Here is a 19,745-nt window from a genome sequence, read left to right on the forward strand (position 1 = left end):
AGTTCACGACCACCCTTCACGAAAAGAAACCACCGGTTAAGACATTGTTTTCCATTTGAGGTGGCTCGGCTGACCCAACGGTCTTTTCCAACATGGCATCAAGCCACGACTCGAGGATAAGTTTCATTTGTTCCACAATATAAGTAGCACGCAAGTTAACTTTGATGGAGTTGAATTAGATTGGGAATATCCCCAAACCCAAGGTGACATGAACAACTTTGGCATCTCGCTCGCGAGTGGCGTGTGGTAGTGAACTTAGAAGCTGAGTTAACTTGTAAGCCACGACTTCTACTTTCAGCCGCCACATATTATAGGCCAGAAGTTACGTTTGATAATGTTCATCATACGTATCCAGTGGCATCCATAAATATGAAGGGTCTACATATTTACACACCTTAATGCCTATTTCCACACCCTTCTAGACGCCTCGTATAAGGCTATACGAGGCGTATAGGGTTGCTTTTCCCGACCAGCTTCTGCACCTCGTACAACGTCACATCAATCACATCAGACGGGAGTCTAGGCCTGTACGAGGGAACGATACGAGGGTATTTAGACGCCTCGTATAGGCCTATACGAGGCGTCTTACTGACTGATTTGACTATGTGTCTGACATGTGACTTAAAGGCATACGGGGAGTCTAGAGTTATACGAGGCGTCTATATCTCACATAAATTGCAACATACAGTGCATTCTTGGTCCACACCCGAGCATTCAACAAACACACACATTCTGTTTTTCTTGTATTTATTCAAAAGACACTCTTGTTGTTTGCATTTGCGTTCTTATCATCCCGGAGTGTTGAAATGATATCATATTGGGACGGCAACTTTGTCTTCGGGCAGTATTCTAGCGACAACTGGGTGCACGAAAGCGTTCCGGTAACAGTTATTAGCTTAAATGTTTTAACTACTTGTTGTTTTAGTTTATTATTTACTAATGATGATACGGTTGTCTATTTTGGAGGAGTCTGGCGTTCCCGATTCTAATAAGCAAGAGGAGGTTGTGTCTAGTATACAAGGAAAACAAAACAAACCGTTTCTAGATTTGAACACGCATCCTCCTGTTGATGAAACAGCCCCTGTAGATGACTCATACCATGCTGGTGGATACGGAGGAGACGGTGGATACGGAGGAGACTGTGGATATGGTGGAGACCGTGGATATGGAGGAGACGGTGGATACGAAGGAGCCGGTGGATACGGAGGAGACGGTGGATACGGAGGAGACGGTTGATATGGTGGATACGGTGGATACGGAAGAGACGGTGGTCATCAGCAATTCATTTCCCCGGGCACTCCTTACGTTCATCAAAACAATCCGGACGTTGGAGGATATGGTGGATATGGTGGTTATGGTGGATATGGTAGATATGGTGGTGAGGCACCTCCCATCCTGGACAGTCCGTAGTTAAAAAAGCAGGTATAAATTACTATTTTATTATTATTATTTTATTATTATTTTATTATTATTATTATTATTATTATTATTATTATTGCTATTATTATTATTATTATTAATATTTTCGATGTTACAGCTTTTCAACTCTTTAGATGAACTAAAGAAACGGATAGAAGAAATAGCAAATGCGGATGGTTTCGTTATTGTCACCCGTCGATCAAAGAAAATCGGGGGAAGAACCGGGAGAGTATGGCTTGAATGTGATCGTGGTAGTGAGCACCAGACTGGAAAAGCCGGAAGCAAAAAAACCGGTTGCCCGTTTTACCTGCTGGCTGTGCGAAACCACCCGTATGAAACCTGGGAGATAAAAGACGGAAAAATTGAACATAACCACGAACTTTGTGAGGACCTGTCGGCCCACGCGTTTGTGCGAAGGTTTACTCCAAGCGAAATGAAACTGATCGAGCAGCTGGCAGCTCAAAACATGGAGCCGCGCAAAATATTTCAAACAATAAGGAAGCAGGACCCCGACAGGTTTCATGTTCAGAAAGACGTTCAAAACGTTGTGGCAAAGATTAGAGCCGAACAAAGACAAGGATTGACTCCCATGCAGTCACTAGAAAACATGTTGATAAACAACGACTTTATTTACGAGACACGGGAGGAACCCGGAACAGAGATCGTAACAGAGATCTTCTTTCTTCATCGGTACTCGAGAGACATGTGGCGTGCATTCCCCCGCGTCATGCTGATCGATGCGACATACAAGACAAATATATACAATATGCCATTTATCCAGATTGTTGGTTTGACGCCTACCAACAAATCATTTATTATCGCGTATGCCGTTGTTAGTAAAGAACGGGGTGATAACTTTGTGTGGGTGCTTGAGAGGGTCAAGTCAATGTTGGATGAATGTATGGAGCCACGTGTGATTTTAACGGATAGAGACCTAGCCCTTATGGGCGTGTGTGCTAAAGTATTTCCAGACGCCTCCAGGCTTCTTTGCAGGTGGCACATACAACAGAATGTTATGAAGCACTGCAAGGGTGCATTCATAGACGAAGACTGGGAAAAATTTTTGTCATTCTGAGGGACATTGATTGAGTTTCCATCCATACCCATCTACGAGTACCACCTGCGCAACATGCGAAAGCGACTTGTGGAGTGCAAACGTTCTAGTAAGTTTTTCTAATAACATACGATTCACCTATGCAAATTTTATTAAATTATTTTTACTTTTTAGGAGTCTTCAATTACATGTACGATAACTGGCTTAAAGACTATAAGGAGATGTTCGTCTTTGCGTGGACCGATAAAAGGCGCAACTTTGGTAATCGTACCACAAACAGAGTTGAGAGCCAACACACCAACTTAAAGAGATACGTCCTAGATAGGAGTTCACTGGACCGTGTAGTTGGTTGTGTCCGGGAAATAGTTGAGACACAGTTCAGTGAAATAAGGAAGACTTTTCGAGAAAGCATCGAAAAAAGAATGAACCACCACAAACACCCGCTGTATCAACACCTACTTGGAAAAGTATCCCATACAGCCCTTGACTTGTTGAATGGAGAGGCAATTAGGAAGCTAGATGTCTTGAAGCGCTTTCATTCATCATGTGGTTGCCAAATGTGGTACAGCTGTGGGTTGCCCTGTGCTTGTAGAATAGGAAAGTACATGCGTGAAGGTAATAATTGTTAAATGTACAACACTTGTGTGATATATTTTCGTTAATCATGTGACTTAAACAATGTTGTTTTTAACCATGCAGAGCGTCCGATTCAACTCGAAGACATAGACGTCTTCTGGCGGAAACTTAACTTCCAATGTTGTAAATTGATAGACGATGACGTTGACGTGGTCGAAGAGCTAAATATTGTTAGACAACAATTAGAGTCGCACCCCCCAGCTCAGCAAAAAAGCCTGATGTCAAAGATTAAAGCGGTGTTGACTCCAAAGAAATCTACCAAGAAACCACCGGTTGTCCAACAAAATACTCGTCGCCGACCAACAACAAAGCAGGTACAACAAAGGTCGGACGAGGCCTCTCGTATAGATGAAGAATTGAGGAGAAGCTCCTTCGGTGATGCAAACACGTGTTTTGAAGGTTCCCGACAAAGTAAGTACGATAAACCTCGCCATAGCTCGTACGTTCCGTCACAGGCCTCTCAACAGTCGGTTATGTGACAACCCTCACTAAACCAGGTATCCGTACGACTTAATTAATAATTAATTACTGCCTAATTACTGTGCTTACCTGAAAATTGTGGATAAATTGCTACTTGAATGTTGATACATGTACATACTTGCATCATACTCTACTTACTGTCACTACATTATTTACATGCTGAACCTTAGTGACAAACATGATGCACAAAAGCACAGTAGCACTATAAACGGATAACCTATTAAACATGCTGATAAAGCCAGCATCAGGCAGATACTGCCTCTGAGGCCTGTATGAGCCCGAGATAGTTAACTACACTAATAGTAAGTGTGAAGATACAAGGGTTGTAGAACTGCGTCTCTAGGAATAAGTCACAGTGATCGGATGTGCCAAAAACGTACTCTAAGTACAAAATTCAGCACATTAACTAAAAATTCAGCATTTGGTTAACTAATAAAGTGCCAAAACATGAGAAAAATGTTACTAGACACTTTCCAAAGTGTCGGGAATAAGTTGTGTCACTAAAATTAATAATAACGACACTTTAAAGCGTTGTTAAGCGCTTTAACGGATTACTATCCAACCGAACAACTGGACTATACCCGGAACATGAAAATATTACTAATAACATTATTTATCTTTTTCTGAGCCAGTTAGGGTCCCTGAATACCCTAACACCCGCTGTAATGCACAACACACTACTAACCGGGTTAATCCCTAACTTAACTAACTTATCCTAACTATTAACTAATGATTAGTTGGAAACTAACCAAGAACCTTTCCCCCCTTGGCCGATTTCGGTTACTTTGTGACCCCCATGGTACAACATTTGATTATTTTATTTTCTTTGGTCCCATATCTAGAGAACATGAAGTCCTATGGGTATTAAGCTTGTAATTGCCTATAAGATCACCCTTGTGCACACCATAACATTCCACCGCTCACAACTCAAGACAACACTCCCTCTCCCTTCCTTGGAGCTCTCGGCCGAAGACATCCCCCCACACACAACCATTTTTCGGTTTTGATCACCTCATTCCAAGCTCACACAAGCGTTAAGGATCACGTATAAGGAGTCTTGGTGCATTCGGAAGGCGAAGGACCTCACTCTATTGCTTTTATCCTCTCATTTTGCGTCTAGATTCATCCCTAGCCTCGAGCTAGTAGTAAGTTGCTTGAATCACCTTCTCGAACTATTTTAAAGTGGTTAAAATGATTTGTAACGGTTAAAACTTGTAATCTTACAAGATGAAGCATGAAAGTCTACTAAAAACACTAAAAATGATGGTTAAAAGCTTGTTTGTTGTGTAAATCTTGTAGTATTTGAATTGTGTGGTTATTTGGACCCGATCTATGTTGTGGTGGCTCGGATCATCGTTTAACCCGGTTTGGTCATGATCATGGATCATGACATAAGGTTGTTTTGAATATAACAAGGGTTAAAGGATGAAACTCTACCACACACGAATCATGAACTTGTGTAAAAGCGCTTTACTTGCGAAATAGTGTTTAAAACTAGTAGATCTACGTATCTACAAGCGGTATTTTCAAAGAACCAAGTATCAAAGAAATTATGTTTTCTAAAAACGGATCTTACACTAACAAGAATGATTTTTAGAACACACAAGTGTGTAAACACTTGTGTAGCACAAAGTTTCGACAAAATAACTATTTTTGTAAAAGATGACGAGAAGTTGTAAAGACGGAATTTCTCTAAAAACGAGGTTTTTACGAAATCGGACTTCTTTATATAAAGATCCGCTAAAAGTAATGGGATTTACTTCATAATTTTAGAAAACTACAAGTTCATGTGATTTATGCGATTTACATATTTATTTACTAGTTTGTTGTTTTGGACGTTGTTTTGGTTGAATAAGGAAATTGTTGGGTTGGTTTATAAAAGAAAATGATACGCTTGAAAGCGTGGCCACCTCCAGTTACAGAGGAAACTCTGGCGAAATTTTTCCAAAAACCTAACACTTAGAAATATTTTCACTATAAGTGTTAGAAATACTTTTTCGACATGTTTTCAAAACATAAGTTTCGCCACGACTTTATTTACAAAATATCGGAGAGGGGATTTTCACAAAATTAAACGTGATAAATATATATTTAGTAAATATATTTTTCACAACGTCATTTGTCAATTGTTTTGTGAAGTGTATAAATATTATTTTTAGGGTGAAAATAATATTATCGAATGTTAACGAATCCAAAATAATACGAACGCTTTCACGATAACTATATAAGTTACACCGGTAATTATCATTACCACTCGATCGTTAAAACGTAACTTACGCTATTTAAAGAAATATTTATGAACGCGTATTTTTGTCAAGGTATTATTTTGGGAAAATTATGTGAAATAAAAATATAATATTTTTGAGAAAAATATTTATATTTTGGAGTTAGAAATAAAATATATTTTAAGTGAGACTTAATAATATATTTCGAACGCACATGTATTAAATCCCCCATCCTTGGGAAGGAAAATAAATACCAAGTATATACAGAATGTAAACACGAAATAGTTGTCTAACTATTTCCCAAAAACTTAAACCATAAAGCTAAGGCACGGCCGTCCGTCTAATAGAATTAGTACATGTAGGTCGTCGCACAGCTGCTTGATTTGGAGGTATACTTGGTAGAGACGCACCACTGTGAGTTCATGTCCCCCTTTTCTCTTAACTGTTTTCAGTTTTATAAACTGCGGGGGTGAAATACATGTTACTATGATTACAAGTACTTTATACATGGTATGGTTGGCGTAAGAAGGTTTACTACTTAGATCATGTGAGTGGGTAGGAGCAACATGAGGTCATTAATCCTCATGGTAGGACCGAGGGACAGGAGTGGTAGATCTATCTGGGTGTAGCGAGCCCAGCCCCAGGCCAAACTAGAAACGGACCTCGGGGTGACTTTGTGCCCAACGCATAAATCTGCTAGGTTTGAGTCTCCCTACTTGCACTTCACACATATCAATGGCCTTGCAAACCATTGGTGATCTCAATTCCCTTATTTGCTACATACCAGGATTTTTATACTTACAAAGGTTTATTTACTCACTTACACATGAACTCGCTCAACATTATTGTTGATTTTTCAACTTACATGTATTTCAGGGAATTAAAGGATCTAGCGCGGTATGACACGTTTTCCCGTTGCACTAGTTACGAGGTCATCCGGGTTTAAGGGATGTGACTCTTTCCTGGACAAGTCACAGTCCTTAAACTATGTTTATGATATGTTGATGTTTATGTTTGTTGAACAATGTTTATGTCGTTAGGGTGTGTTCCCGTTGATACAATGTTGTTGTATTTGGTTTTTAAGACTAAATTAAATGGATGATCTTGCATGGTTTTTATTCATATAGCTTTGTTATGGTTAAGCTATGGTATTAAGAAGTCACACCAAATTAACCACGCTTCCGCAAAGCCAGGGTGTGACAGGTTATAAGATCCCAAAAACCCAAAGTGAGCCTAAGCCGTTCAAAGAGTTCTAAGAAGAAAGAGACACGAGATGCTCACGGTTTTCCTTTAATCATTGGGGACGAGTACGTGGGAATCATCAAACAGTTTAAGTATGCCATTCCGCCAGTGTTCCATCCGTACTTCTCGTGCATATGAGATGTGATGCCGGACGGTCATTGTGGGTTTCGGTCTGTGGCTGTGGGCTTAGGTATGGATCAGAGTTCATGGGGGCTCATTCGAAGGGACCTTGTCCAAGAAATGGATCAGAACGAATCGATCTGGTTCCCAATATTTGAAGCATGGGATGAAGGTTATTTTTACACGCATCGTCAGGGCCTAATTTGGGATTCAGTGTCCGGTTGTGGGGAGGATCACTGGATGGACTTCCCCGTAGCAGGACTTCTTATTGCACAAACGTACGGCATCGGGGTGCACCTGTTAACGACAACCATGGGTGCGAGTTCCACTTTCTTCCCGATACTAAGTCCTCCGGCTAATCAACAACCATTATTCATAACGCTTACACATGTTAATGAGAACCACTTCATACATGTTAAGCTGGAAGGGGATTATCCAATGCCACCAGCACACGGGCTATGGTTGACCCACCGAAGACCCCATACGGAACAATGGGAAGATATGTACTTGCCACGTCTAGAATGGTATACATCGATAATGAATCCTTCGCCAAGATCAAACCCCAACCTTAATTACATCGATTCTAACTAATAGTATTTTTTGTAATTAATAGTACTTTTTTTGTATTAATTCCTATAATTTTCTACAATTTCTATAATTTTTTTTATAATTTCTATCATTTTTCTATAATTAGAATTGATTAAAACAGGTTAATAACATTTTTATAAAAATTTATATAATTTTTTTATATTTAGAATTGATTAAAACAGTTTATTTGTAAATTAAAAAAAATAAAAATATACGCCTCGTATATCTCTAGACGCATCGTATATAATTGGTCAAAAGACCATTCTGCCCCTGATATGCCCCCATTCTAGGCTTAAATCAGGGGCTAAAAGGTCATTTTAGCATCACCAGACGCCTCGTATAGAGCGGTATGGGTCGTCTTTAAGAAAGGGATTATTAAAATTTGAATTTTGAAAATTTGAATTTATCAGAAAAGGACGCCTCGCATAGGCCTCGACGGGTCGTCTATATGGGCGGCAACATTTTTTTTAAATTTGAATTTTGAAAATCTTTTGTTTAATTACCAATTCACCCCTTTAAAGACCCCAGTATAGGCCTTAAACAGGGGCATAAAGGTAATTTTCAATCCTAAACGACACGTATAGATCTATACGACCAATACATGGTGGGCGGCAACTGTTTCCCTTTTTCTTTTTTAATTATTAAAAATATCTTTATTAAATTACCATTTTACCCCTGTAAAGCCCTCAGTAGAGGCCTTAGTCAGGGGTAAAATGGTAATTAACCATTCCAGAAATATCTTTCTGGGTTGGTTATACCATTTTGCCCCTGACTAAAGCCTATACTGGGGGCTTAACAGGGGCAAAATGCTCATTTAACAAAAAGGCAAGACTGGTCGTCTAGATCTATACGAGTCGTCTGTGCCTCGTATAAGGGGGGGGGGGAAGACCTAGACGACCCACATTATCACCCAAAACAAAAAACACACACATATACGGTGCACAGAGGTTTATACGCCCCTGATACGTATTTGGACCGTATTTTCGAAGATTTGAGGCATCTCCGGTACGTATTTCTTCCCGTAGTTTAGTATTTTAGTCTCGTTTTTGCCTTTAGACCGTAGGTTTGCCCGCATTTTAGGTTTTGTTGGGTTTGAGGTTTTTGGGGTGAGGTTGAAGATGAAGATGGTAGAACAGGACGCCCCGTATACCTCTATACGAGGCAGATACGAGGCACTGTGTTTTTTTTAATTATTATTATTATTGTTATTAATATTGTTATTATTAGTATTGTTGTTATTATTATTATTATTATTATTATTATTATTATTATTATTATTATTATTATTATTATTATTATTATTGTTATTAATATTGTTTTTGTAGGATTGTTTTCGGACCTAAACGAGTCGATCAGAAGAGGTCTTAGACTGAATCAGAGGCGGAATTCATTGATTCAGTCTTTGTTTAGCTTGTATAACATTAGAATCACTATTAACTGTCTCTTGTATTGATCAGAAAGCAATTACAGACACGGAGACACTTCGACGGAGCTTCTCCGTCGGAAAACAAGAAGAATACAACTGATTTCGCTCGAGGAGTATTTATAGGCATGTGCCTTGAAACAGTTTCAAAAGGAATAACATGTTCAAGAGAAATCCCACTCAATCACCAATTCACTTGATTTCGCTTGAAATGACCATGTGTCATTTTCAAGCGGAATCACCTATAAATTCCATTTCCTCGATTTTCGCACCCTAATCTATCAGTTCTAATCTAAGACTCGAAACAAAAAACACACACATATACGGTGCACAGAGGTTTATACGCCCCTGATACGTATTTGGACCGTATTTTCGAAGATTTGAGGCATCTCCGGTACGTATTTCTTCCCGTAGTTTAGTATTTTAGTCTCGTTTTTGCCTTTAGACCGTAGGTTTGCCCGCATTTTAGGTTTTGTTGGGTTTGAGGTTTTTGGGGTGAGGTTGAAGATGAAGATGGTAGAACAGGACGCCCCGTATACCTCTATACGAGGCAGATACGAGGCACTGTGTTTTTTTTAATTATTATTATTATTGTTATTAATATTGTTATTATTAGTATTGTTATTATTATTATTATTATTATTATTATTATTGTTATTAATATTGTTTTTGTAGGATTATTTTCGGACCCAAACGAGTCGATCAGAAGAGGTCTTAGACTGAATCAGAGGCGGAATTCATTGATTCAGTCTTTGTTTAGCTTGTATAAAATTAGAATCACTATTAACTGTCTCTTGTATTGATCAGAAAGCAATTACAGACACGGAGACACTTCGACGGAGCTTTGCCGTCGGAAAACAAGAAGAATACAACTGATTTCGCTCGAGGAGTATTTATAGGCATGTGCCTTGAAACAGTTTCAAGAGGAATAACATGTTCAAGAGAAATCCCACTCAATCACTAATTCACTTGATTTCGCTTGAAATGACCATGTGTCATTTTCAAGCGGAATCACCTATAAATTCCATTTCCTCGATTTTCGCACCCTAATCTATCAGTTCTAATCTAAGACTCGAACGAAGATGAAGTTGACAGACAACTGCACCAACAGACTCCCCCTTGAATGTTGACGGAATCTTCAGTGAGAGTCTTTAACATGACAACTCTTCAATCTTGATCGTTCTGCTTGAATGAAGTTCCATGATCTATCTCTTTAGCTCTAACCTCGTCAGACTCCCCCTCTCATCATGCTGGGATCGCTGTCTGGAATTAGCTATCACCTTGAGATCAATCTATGGAGTTTTCTCTGATTAAGCTCTCCACAGGTTCTGAATCATCTCCTGGCTCCTCGTAGCAACAGGATCAGAAACCCTTCTTTTACCTACACACATCTCATTCACTCATAAGATAAACAAATTTTCACATTTATCAAAATTTGAAACATTCTAAATTCTGATTCAAATTAATGAATCATTATAAACATTTCAAACTAACTATCCAAACCAACTGTTCATCATGTTTAGCCTTTGAATTTTGAAAGTCAGCTCTTCGTCATCATTTATCGAAAATCTTTTTGGATTTAAAAAAAATGTAAACAAAACAGAAATTAAAATGCAGAAATGAAATATGTACAAACATTATTTTTGTGAGTTTGTGTAAGCGGATCATATAAGTTTATGAGACAAATCACCAACACCGTTAAGCTTCATTTCATTTTAAGATCTAAACAATTCACTTAGATTGTCAGTATACTGGTCCACTTAAATTTTCACACAAAGTTCAACTGTTTCGAGATACAATATTAATGTCTTAAGCATTTAAACTTATTCGCGTGTCCCACCACTTGAATATACTCCCGTATCCAGATCCCAATATTCAGTCTTAAAGGTGAGTATACCACAGATGATATCTGTAAAGGGTTAGATGCAAAACCGTGAGAGCTCAGGTCAGAACTTCCGTTCAGCAGAGAGATAACGGTTTGAATTTTGGTGTGTCCCCTATAGAGGATCTTTTCTTCAACATCAATGATTATCAATTTTATTGTTTCATCATTTTTGCTGAGGGTAGGCTATATTTCAAGCAAGCATAAAGTATTCTCCGGGGACTAGGCCATTGCTTCCGCAAAATCAGAAGTCCCGGGATAATACCCCAAATAACACTGAGTATAAAGACCTAATATCTCAGAAAGTGGGACCTTTCAAACAACATTTCGGGGGTTACCCATATATCCAAGACATGTTACCCACGAGATAAGCAAGTTTGAAATTTAGGTTTATATCTCGTCACAATTTAATAAATGTGCAAAAACCTACTGGCATATCCGCAGTGAGATTGTTTATCACATTTTTGACTTTACATTTCTTTAGCATGTTGTGATAGTCCACTGAGGTACTATCATTTCCTCCTTTATGCAACAAAAACTCATTTTTTATTTTATTATGTTTTTGACTTTTTCAAATTTTCTAATGTTTTTTGATTTTCTGAAAAAAAAATTAAAATTTTACTCCCCCTAAAATTCAAACACATTTAAAAGAAATTTGAAAACAAACTGTACAAGTAACATGACAACTGATATCGAATCGCCTCAAATCTCCATCCACTTGGCATAAACAATCAGAACTCCCCCTTACAACAAACTATTTTCCCATTATGATTTCAAAACACTTAAGTTTGTTTTAATCAAAATGGTTTTTCCGGAAAATTAGTTTTGTTGATTTTACCATTTGTAGGAAATGGGGTAAGATCATCACATTGTTTCTTTCCTCTTTATAATGATAGTTAAATCAAGTTCAACTTAATGACCTTGACTAACCACTAGTAAGATAAAAAACCAAACACTTGTAAAAATGCTTTTCAACCAATTACCACTTGTTGGTTGAATTCTCAAGATGCCGATTCCTACTCCACACTTACCAACCTGGGAGTTCCGGCAAGTCAGGTTTTTTTCATTTAAACAGATTCACCCAAGCCTGACGGTCCTTGGGTGATTTTGAATTCTTGTTCAACAATGGTGGAAAATTTGCATCATCCATTGTTAAACCAGAATTCTCTACTTTTACCTCAACACATGGCTCTTCTGGTTTTGACGAACCAGAATCATTGCCTGAATGTGGCTTGTCTGACTTTGATGAGCCAGATTCATTGCCGACACGTGGCTCCTTTGTTTCCAAAGAAACAGATTCATCGCCAGGAAGTGAAAATTTCACTTTCTTTGTTTTGTTAATCTCTTGATTAACTACTTTCTCTTTCTTCGAAATTCCTTTCTCTTCTGTCCTCAGATTTGTATCTGACGAATTCGTTTTGCAAGACTTGTCATTCTTTGGAGAGCAAGACGATTTATCAAAACTGCTGTTTGGTTTTCCTGATATACCCGAGGACAAAATCCTTTCCAGATACTCTCTTGCCTTCTTCCTCTTCTTCCTCATTTTGTCTTTCTGCCCTTGTGAAAGCTTAATTTTCTTTTCTTGAACTTTCTGTTCTTGAACTTCTAGTTCTTGAACTTTCTGTTCTTTGGGCTTGACTTTGACTGATTTCTTTGTCACTTTCTGAGATTCAGCCCTCGATCTTCCCTTTGATCTCATTGGGCAGTCTCTGGCAATGTGACCTTTGATTTGGCAGTTATAGCATCATCTCATCTCATAAATCCAACTCTGGCAATTAACAGCAATGTGTCCTTGAACACCACAAGTGTAACACACTCTGTTATCGTACCATTTACCACTTTCACACCAAATACTCAGATCATAGCATTTTCTGGCTTTGTGGTAATCATCACTCCTCCTAAAAGCTGGATTTGGCTTTGAAGCACTGTGGTCAAACCTGCACCACTCATTACCAACTATTGTTGAGTTTTTATTTTTCAATTTTTGTGATTTTTGATTGTGATTGGATGATTGATCTGATGAGCTTTTATTTTCTTTTTGAATAATTTTCTTATTTTTATTTTTTGTTTTGGTTCTGCATTCTTTTCCAAAGGTTTCTGCTTTGAACATTCACCTTTTTCTGTAGAATGCAAATTAGTTTTCTGAAACTTTTCTTTTAATTTCAAAAACAATTTATTTTTCTCAATTTTTTCATTTTCATCATCAGATTTCTCATCACAATCCTCAATTTTGACTTTGTCAAAATTTGTGACATTGTCACTTATTGGAACAGAATTGATCGGTTTTGGACAAGGGTGATTCAAAAACTCTGATGAGGTCACAAAACCTTTCAATTTCTTTTCAAGCTCATCAATTTTAGCTCTTGAATTCTCAGCTTCATTTTCAAGCTGAGAAATTCTCTCAAGATTAGACTTGATTGTTTTTTCATTTTCAACCTTAATGTTTTCAAGAACAGATTTTTTATTTTCAAAAACTTTTATCTGTTCTTGAAATTTCATTTCATTTGCTTTCAAATTTTTGTTTTTAAGTTTTATCCAGAAATCTTCATTTTCTGAAGATTTCTTTTTTGCTTTCAAAATCTTTTTCTTTCTCTTTCAACACCTTATTTCCAATGTCAAACTGTTCAAATCACTCAACAGTTTGGCATTTTCAGATTTCAACTTCTCACAATTTTCCTGCAACATGAGAATCTGTTTATCATCCGATTGCTTCTCATCTTTCAACTTTTTGATTTCCAATGTCAAACTTTCCGCATCCTTCAAGAGTTTGACATTGTCACCCTCAAGTTTATCACATTTAGAGCACACTGATTCAGACTTCGAAGATCCAGTATTCACAGATTCTTCATTTTTTGCAATTTCCTTCATCTCAGTCTTCTATGTTCCTGCACAAAAGATTTTAACAAAATCAAGAGGATTTAAATTTTTATCAATGTAACATCCCCTCTTATAGTCATATTTCATGTTCCTTTGTGCAACAAAACATATACATATTCTTCTATCTATTTCAGTAATTACATCCAAATTAATTTTATCTAGATTCCCCAAATTCAATTCATCTAGATTCCCTCTTATTTTATTCATCAATGTTTTCTTCTTTTCATAATTTTCAAAACTAAGCGTTTGAAGTTTATTGATGAAATCAGATGGATGTAATTTTGAAAATTTAGACTTTTGTTTTATCTTTTTCAATACATCATCCCATTCAGCAGGTAATGCATCTGCAATCTTTGATACCTTTTCAGCGTCTGTCAATTTTATCTCAAACATTTTTAATTTGTGAATTAAGTAATCAAATCTTCTTTTCATCTCTTCCACGGTTTCATTCTTTTGACACGCAAAATTTTTAAGTCTGAGCGTCCAAATATGCTTATCATCTTGTTCATATATGCTCGTTCTATACCAGCTATAACTACTATTTAATCTTTCAATAAAATCATTTTCCTTTTCATCAAAAACTTCTGTCATATTTCCAAAACAATCCCGACAAATTTCACACAAATGATCACTTTCAAACGAAATTAATTTTCAAAACTCAAACACACTTCAAGCGAAATCACTTCTGAAGCGGAATAACTCTGTGAAGCGAAATAACTGATTTCGCTTGAAATGTTTCAAGCGAAATTACTTTTCAAATGAGACCACTCAAGCGAAATAACAACTTGAAGCGGAATCAAGTGTAATTTCAAGCGAGATTATGTTTTCAAGCGGAATCAGGCAAGCTTTTCAAGCGGGATTAGCGATTTCAAGTGGAATCACTGATTTCGCTTGAACTTTCTCAAGCGGAATCAGGTATTTTCAAGCGAAATCACTTATTTCGCTTGAAATGACTTCAATTTTCAAGCGGAATCAGACGTTTTCAAGCGGAATACCTTATTTCGCTTGAAATTTCAAGCGGAATCAAACTGACACGTTCAAGCGGAATAAGGTTTTCAGTCCATTTTTATCAGATTTAGACCGAATTTTGATCTGATTCTCTCAAGGATTTGTTAAAATACAGTTTTACACACAATACTAAAAACTCAGTCCATTTTAACCGTGAAAACTTGATTAATTTTGAAAAGAAGGTGTAGAAATCAGAATTTTCCAGCGAAAACGAGCTAAACAGTAAGAACTCTTCTTCCTGAGCTCTGATACCACATGTAGGATCGTTTTCGGACCCAAACGAGTCGATCAGAAGAGGTCTTAGACTGAATCAGAGGTGGAATTCATTGATTCAGTCTTTGTTTAGCTTGTATAACACTAGAATCACTATTAACTGTCTCTTGTATTGATCAAAAAGCAATTACAGACACAGAGACACTTCGACGGAGCTTCGCCGTCGGAAAACAAGAAGAATACAACTGATTTTGCTCGAGGAGTATTTATAGGCATGCGATTCCGCTTGAAACAGTTTCAAGCGGAATAACATGTTGAAGCGAAATCCCACTCAATCACTAATTCACTTGATTTCGCTTGAAATGACCATATGTCATTTTCAAGCGGAATCACCTATAAATTCCATTTCCTCGATTTTCGCGCCCTAATCTATCAGTTCTAATCTAAGACTCGAACGAAGATGAAGTCGACAGACAACTGCACCAACAGTTTTTATTATTATTATTTATTATTATTATTATTATTATTATTATTATTGTTAATATTATTGTTTTTATTATTATTATTATTATTATTATTATTATTATTATTATAATTATTATTGTTATCATTATTTATTATTATTATTATTATTATTATTATATTTTTATTATTATTTATTATTACTAATATTATTATTATTATTGTTATTATTAATATTATTATTATTGTTGTTGTTATTATTAATATTTATTATTATTATTATTAATATTAATATTATTATTATTAATATTATTATTACTATTATTTATTATTATTATTATAGTTATTATTTCTTTATTATTTATTATTTATTATTATTAGGAAAATTGGTATTTAATAAACCAACCTTTAACTAGTTGGTAAATAATAATCCAACCTATAGAATTGGTATATGATAATCCTACCTATCAACATGTTGGTACTCAATGAACTTCCGTTAATTTTTTTTAACTGAAGTTAGTTTTTAAGTTTTATTTATTACACAAACAGTCCCTGTAGTTGTAATTTACTAGTTTTAACTATTTTATAAACCACAAATAGAGGAAAAGGAGGATTTTCGAGTGGTTTTTTTGTTTCATAAAATAGTTAAAACTAGTAAATTACAACTACATGGACTGTTTATGTAATAAATAAAACTTAAAAACTAACTTCAGTTAAAAAAAATTAACGGAAGTTCAGTGAGTACCAACATATTGATAGGTAGGATTATTATATACCAATTCTGTAGGTTGGATTATTATTTACCAACTGGTTAAAGGTTGGTTTATTAAATACCAATTTTCCTTATTATTATTAGTAATATTATTATTAATATTAATATTATTATTATTATTGTTATTATTTATTATTATTATTAATATTAATATTATTTTTATTTATTATTATTGTTATTAATATTATTATTATCATTTATTATTATTATTATTAAGGTTATTATTTTTTATATTATTATTATTATTATTATTATTATTATTATTATTATTATTATTATTATTATTATTATTATTATTGTTTTTATACATATATGGTATTTATTTGCAGATTGATTATGGAGGACGATGACATTCAGGTAGAGCTTGATGGGGCATCGCCGGGGGGTCAACCGGTTCAGCAGGGTCCACGACGGAGACGGCTACCGCCTCTGGATACGCTGCAGGGTCACCCGTATCTAGAGTTTCCCGACGGCACCAATGCCGCTCGTCATTGCCAGAAGCTTAGGAGGATGCACATTGGATCGCATTCAGTGATCGACTGGGATGCGATAGATGGGAATGGTGAGACGGCTAGAGTGCGTCGGTTTATACCTATCGATTCGCCGTGGCATCGTCTTTTTGATTTGGCGCACACGCCGAGCTACAGGGAGCTGCTGGTCGAGTTCCTTTCGTCATTCACATTTCACCCTCCTTGGGTCCCAGTGCTGCTTCCGCACCCAGATGCTCCCCCTCCGCCTGAGGTTTCTTTCAGGCTCGCTGGTGTTTTGTGTTCGATGACGCTAGCAGAGTTTGCGGTGCATTGTGGTTTATACATGCAGGGGGAGATCGAGACTGAGGTTTACACAGCGGGGCTAGTGGTGGTTGACAGACCCACTCTTTTAGGGTTTTGGCAGGTGATTGCGGAGGCAAATCATTGGGAGCACGAAAAGTCGAAGGGGAGGGTGTCGTTTATTAGGGACCCACTGTACAGGTAAGTACGTTTATTACGGCAATTATTGTGATTATGTGTATTGTTTATTAATCTCTGTTTCTATATTTCGCTAACACTATCTGCAGGTATATGCACCATATGCTCGCTACTTCTATTGTAGCGCGCGGCTACAGCCGTGAGTGGTGTACGTCCACAAATCTTTTTTTTCTTTTATCGTTTGTTGTACAGGAGGTCGTGCGCAGTAGCATACGGTCTAGCCCAGTACTACGCCTCCGCCCATCACCGGCAGGAGCGCGAATTTTCGTATGGCGGGGCGTACATGACCGTCATTGCCCGTTCGTTGGGCCTCGTACTGCACCAGGACCCACATCTACGGACGCCGCCAGTCATGCCGACGCGGATGGGTTTTCCATCGCTGTGGGGGATGAAGCTGCTGAAGAGGTTCCCCGTTGGGCCGCAGTTTAAAAACCGCGACGGGGGCATATGGAGAGAGGAGCCCCTACCAGAGCAGTTCGAGCCCGTCTATCCTCCGGTAGATCCTGCTGATGCAGTTCCCGTGGAGGACCCTCCGGTGGATGTAGACGGTGCAGTGGTGCCACAGCCACCGCCACCTCCCGGGGCGCCTCAGTTTCCACGTCACGTTATTCCAGGTCATACCCCAGGAGCTACGCTACATCCGGATGTACGAGCCGAGCTTGACAGGCTCAACGATTTGGTAGGTTGGCTGGTACGGGCCGAGCAGGATAGACGAGAGAGAGAGGGATTACCCCCGATACCGCTTCCACCGGCTCGAGCACCACATCAGCAGCAGCAGCCGCAACAGCCAGATCCAGATCGGATTCGGATTTGGATTTGGATGCATAGACCTATTGTTGTTTTTATTTTTATTATGGATGTACAAATTTATCTTATATATTTTTGTTATGGATGTACAAAGTTATCTTATATATGTCATATTTATGTTTGTTTTCAGTTATTCGGTTACTTAATGATTGTTGTCTTAAATTGAGATAATACGGAAACAAACTTTGTTTTGAATATAATACGGAAACAATATATCCCCTGAATATAATACAGAAACAATATTTGAACGAGATAAAATTTTAATCGGAAGAATAATATTTAAAAAGGTAATTAAAATGTTAAAAACATTATAATATTTAATCGATATAATATATTTATAGAGCCGATTTTTAAAATAGTTGATTTTTAAAAAACAAAAACTTTTTTATAGTGTAAAAAACAAAAAAAAAAAAACAAAACTTTTTATAAAACCAAAAAACACATCTTCAAAAACTATCAAAAAACCATACCAAAACACCCCTTATTTCAGCCAAAAAAAAAAAACCCAAGCCTTAGACGCCTCGTATAGGGTTGTACTCTTCGTATAGTTTTTCTTAAACTTTGTGCCTGACACCCTCTGAGACCCCCTTGAATTCAGAGCTTAGACGCCTCGTATAGCCCTATACGAGGCGTATAGGGCACAAAAAGTGTGAAAATAGGCGCAGAGGGTGTCCGGATAGTCCAAGCCAATATGAATTTGGATTGGATAAATGCAATGTGTTATGATTATCATGGGTCATGGGATGTCAGTTCAACTGGGACCCTAGCTGCGTTATATGACCCAAATAGCAACGTGAGCAGAAGTGACGGGCTAGAATCATGGATCAAGGCTAGGATCCATCGAGAAAAGTTGGTGATGGGGTTGCCATTATATGGTCGGAGATGGAAACTAAAGAATCCATCTGTGCATGGTATCGGAGCTCCAGCTGTGGGATTAAGGCCGGGAAATGAAGGAGCAATGCTTTACTCAGAAGTGCAAGAGTTCAATGCCCAAAGTAATGCCAAGGTGGTGTTAGACACGCAAACCGTATCTTATTATTCTTTCGCAGGAACCTCTTGGATTGGATATGACGGTGTTAGATCGGTAGAAAGAAAGATAGAATATGCAGGATCACTTAAAATTGGAGGATATTTCTTCTGGACAGTCATTGGTGATCAAGAATTGGAAATCTCTTGACTAGGTACACATTCAGTTTTGTCATTTTGGTACACTAATAGATGATAATTAAAGATTAACCGCTGTATATGATCTATTTTTGTATCTATGCATGCAGCTTCGGAAACATGGACTCATTGAAACCCCATGGAGGGCAAGTGGACCCAGGAATGAAATGTGGATCATTGAGTTTCTTGTTTGATTATACGTTTACATAAACTGTACGTGTGTATGTATGTATTTTTTTACTTTTCTTGTAAAGATTGATCGTTGCTTGACAAATAAATAAATTCACAACAAACTTGGTTGATTGGGTGTAGCAAAATTATGAACACATAAGTAGGATTCGACAAGTAAAAGCTATTTATTTTTTATATAAATAATTAAACATAAATATGAGAAAGTTTTGTTGA

The 19,745-nt window shown here is 37.2% G+C and overlaps 2 protein-coding genes across 2 annotated transcripts; both read left to right on the top strand.

Annotated features, from left to right (window-relative positions):
* The first annotated feature begins 1,237 nt into the window (after positions 1–1,237).
* On the top strand, positions 1,238–3,588 carry LOC118492102 (protein FAR1-RELATED SEQUENCE 5-like). Its single transcript, XM_035989887.1, has 4 exons — positions 1,238–1,366; positions 1,538–2,450; positions 2,648–3,088; positions 3,173–3,588. The coding sequence occupies exons 1-4, from the start codon at positions 1,238–1,240 to the stop codon at positions 3,586–3,588; spliced, it is 1,899 nt and encodes a 632-aa protein (XP_035845780.1).
* A 15,279-nt stretch (positions 3,589–18,867) lies between these two features.
* LOC110943138 (class V chitinase CHIT5a) lies at positions 18,868–19,534 on the top strand. The gene is made up of 2 exons (XM_022184894.1): positions 18,868–19,260; positions 19,451–19,534. The coding sequence occupies exons 1-2, from the start codon at positions 18,868–18,870 to the stop codon at positions 19,532–19,534; spliced, it is 477 nt and encodes a 158-aa protein (XP_022040586.1).
* Positions 19,535–19,745: the final 211 nt, after the last annotated feature.

The sequence above is a fragment of the Helianthus annuus genome, chromosome 5 (genome assembly GCF_002127325.2).
Source record: "Helianthus annuus cultivar XRQ/B chromosome 5, HanXRQr2.0-SUNRISE, whole genome shotgun sequence".
Lineage (NCBI taxonomy): Eukaryota > Viridiplantae > Streptophyta > Magnoliopsida > Asterales > Asteraceae > Helianthus > Helianthus annuus.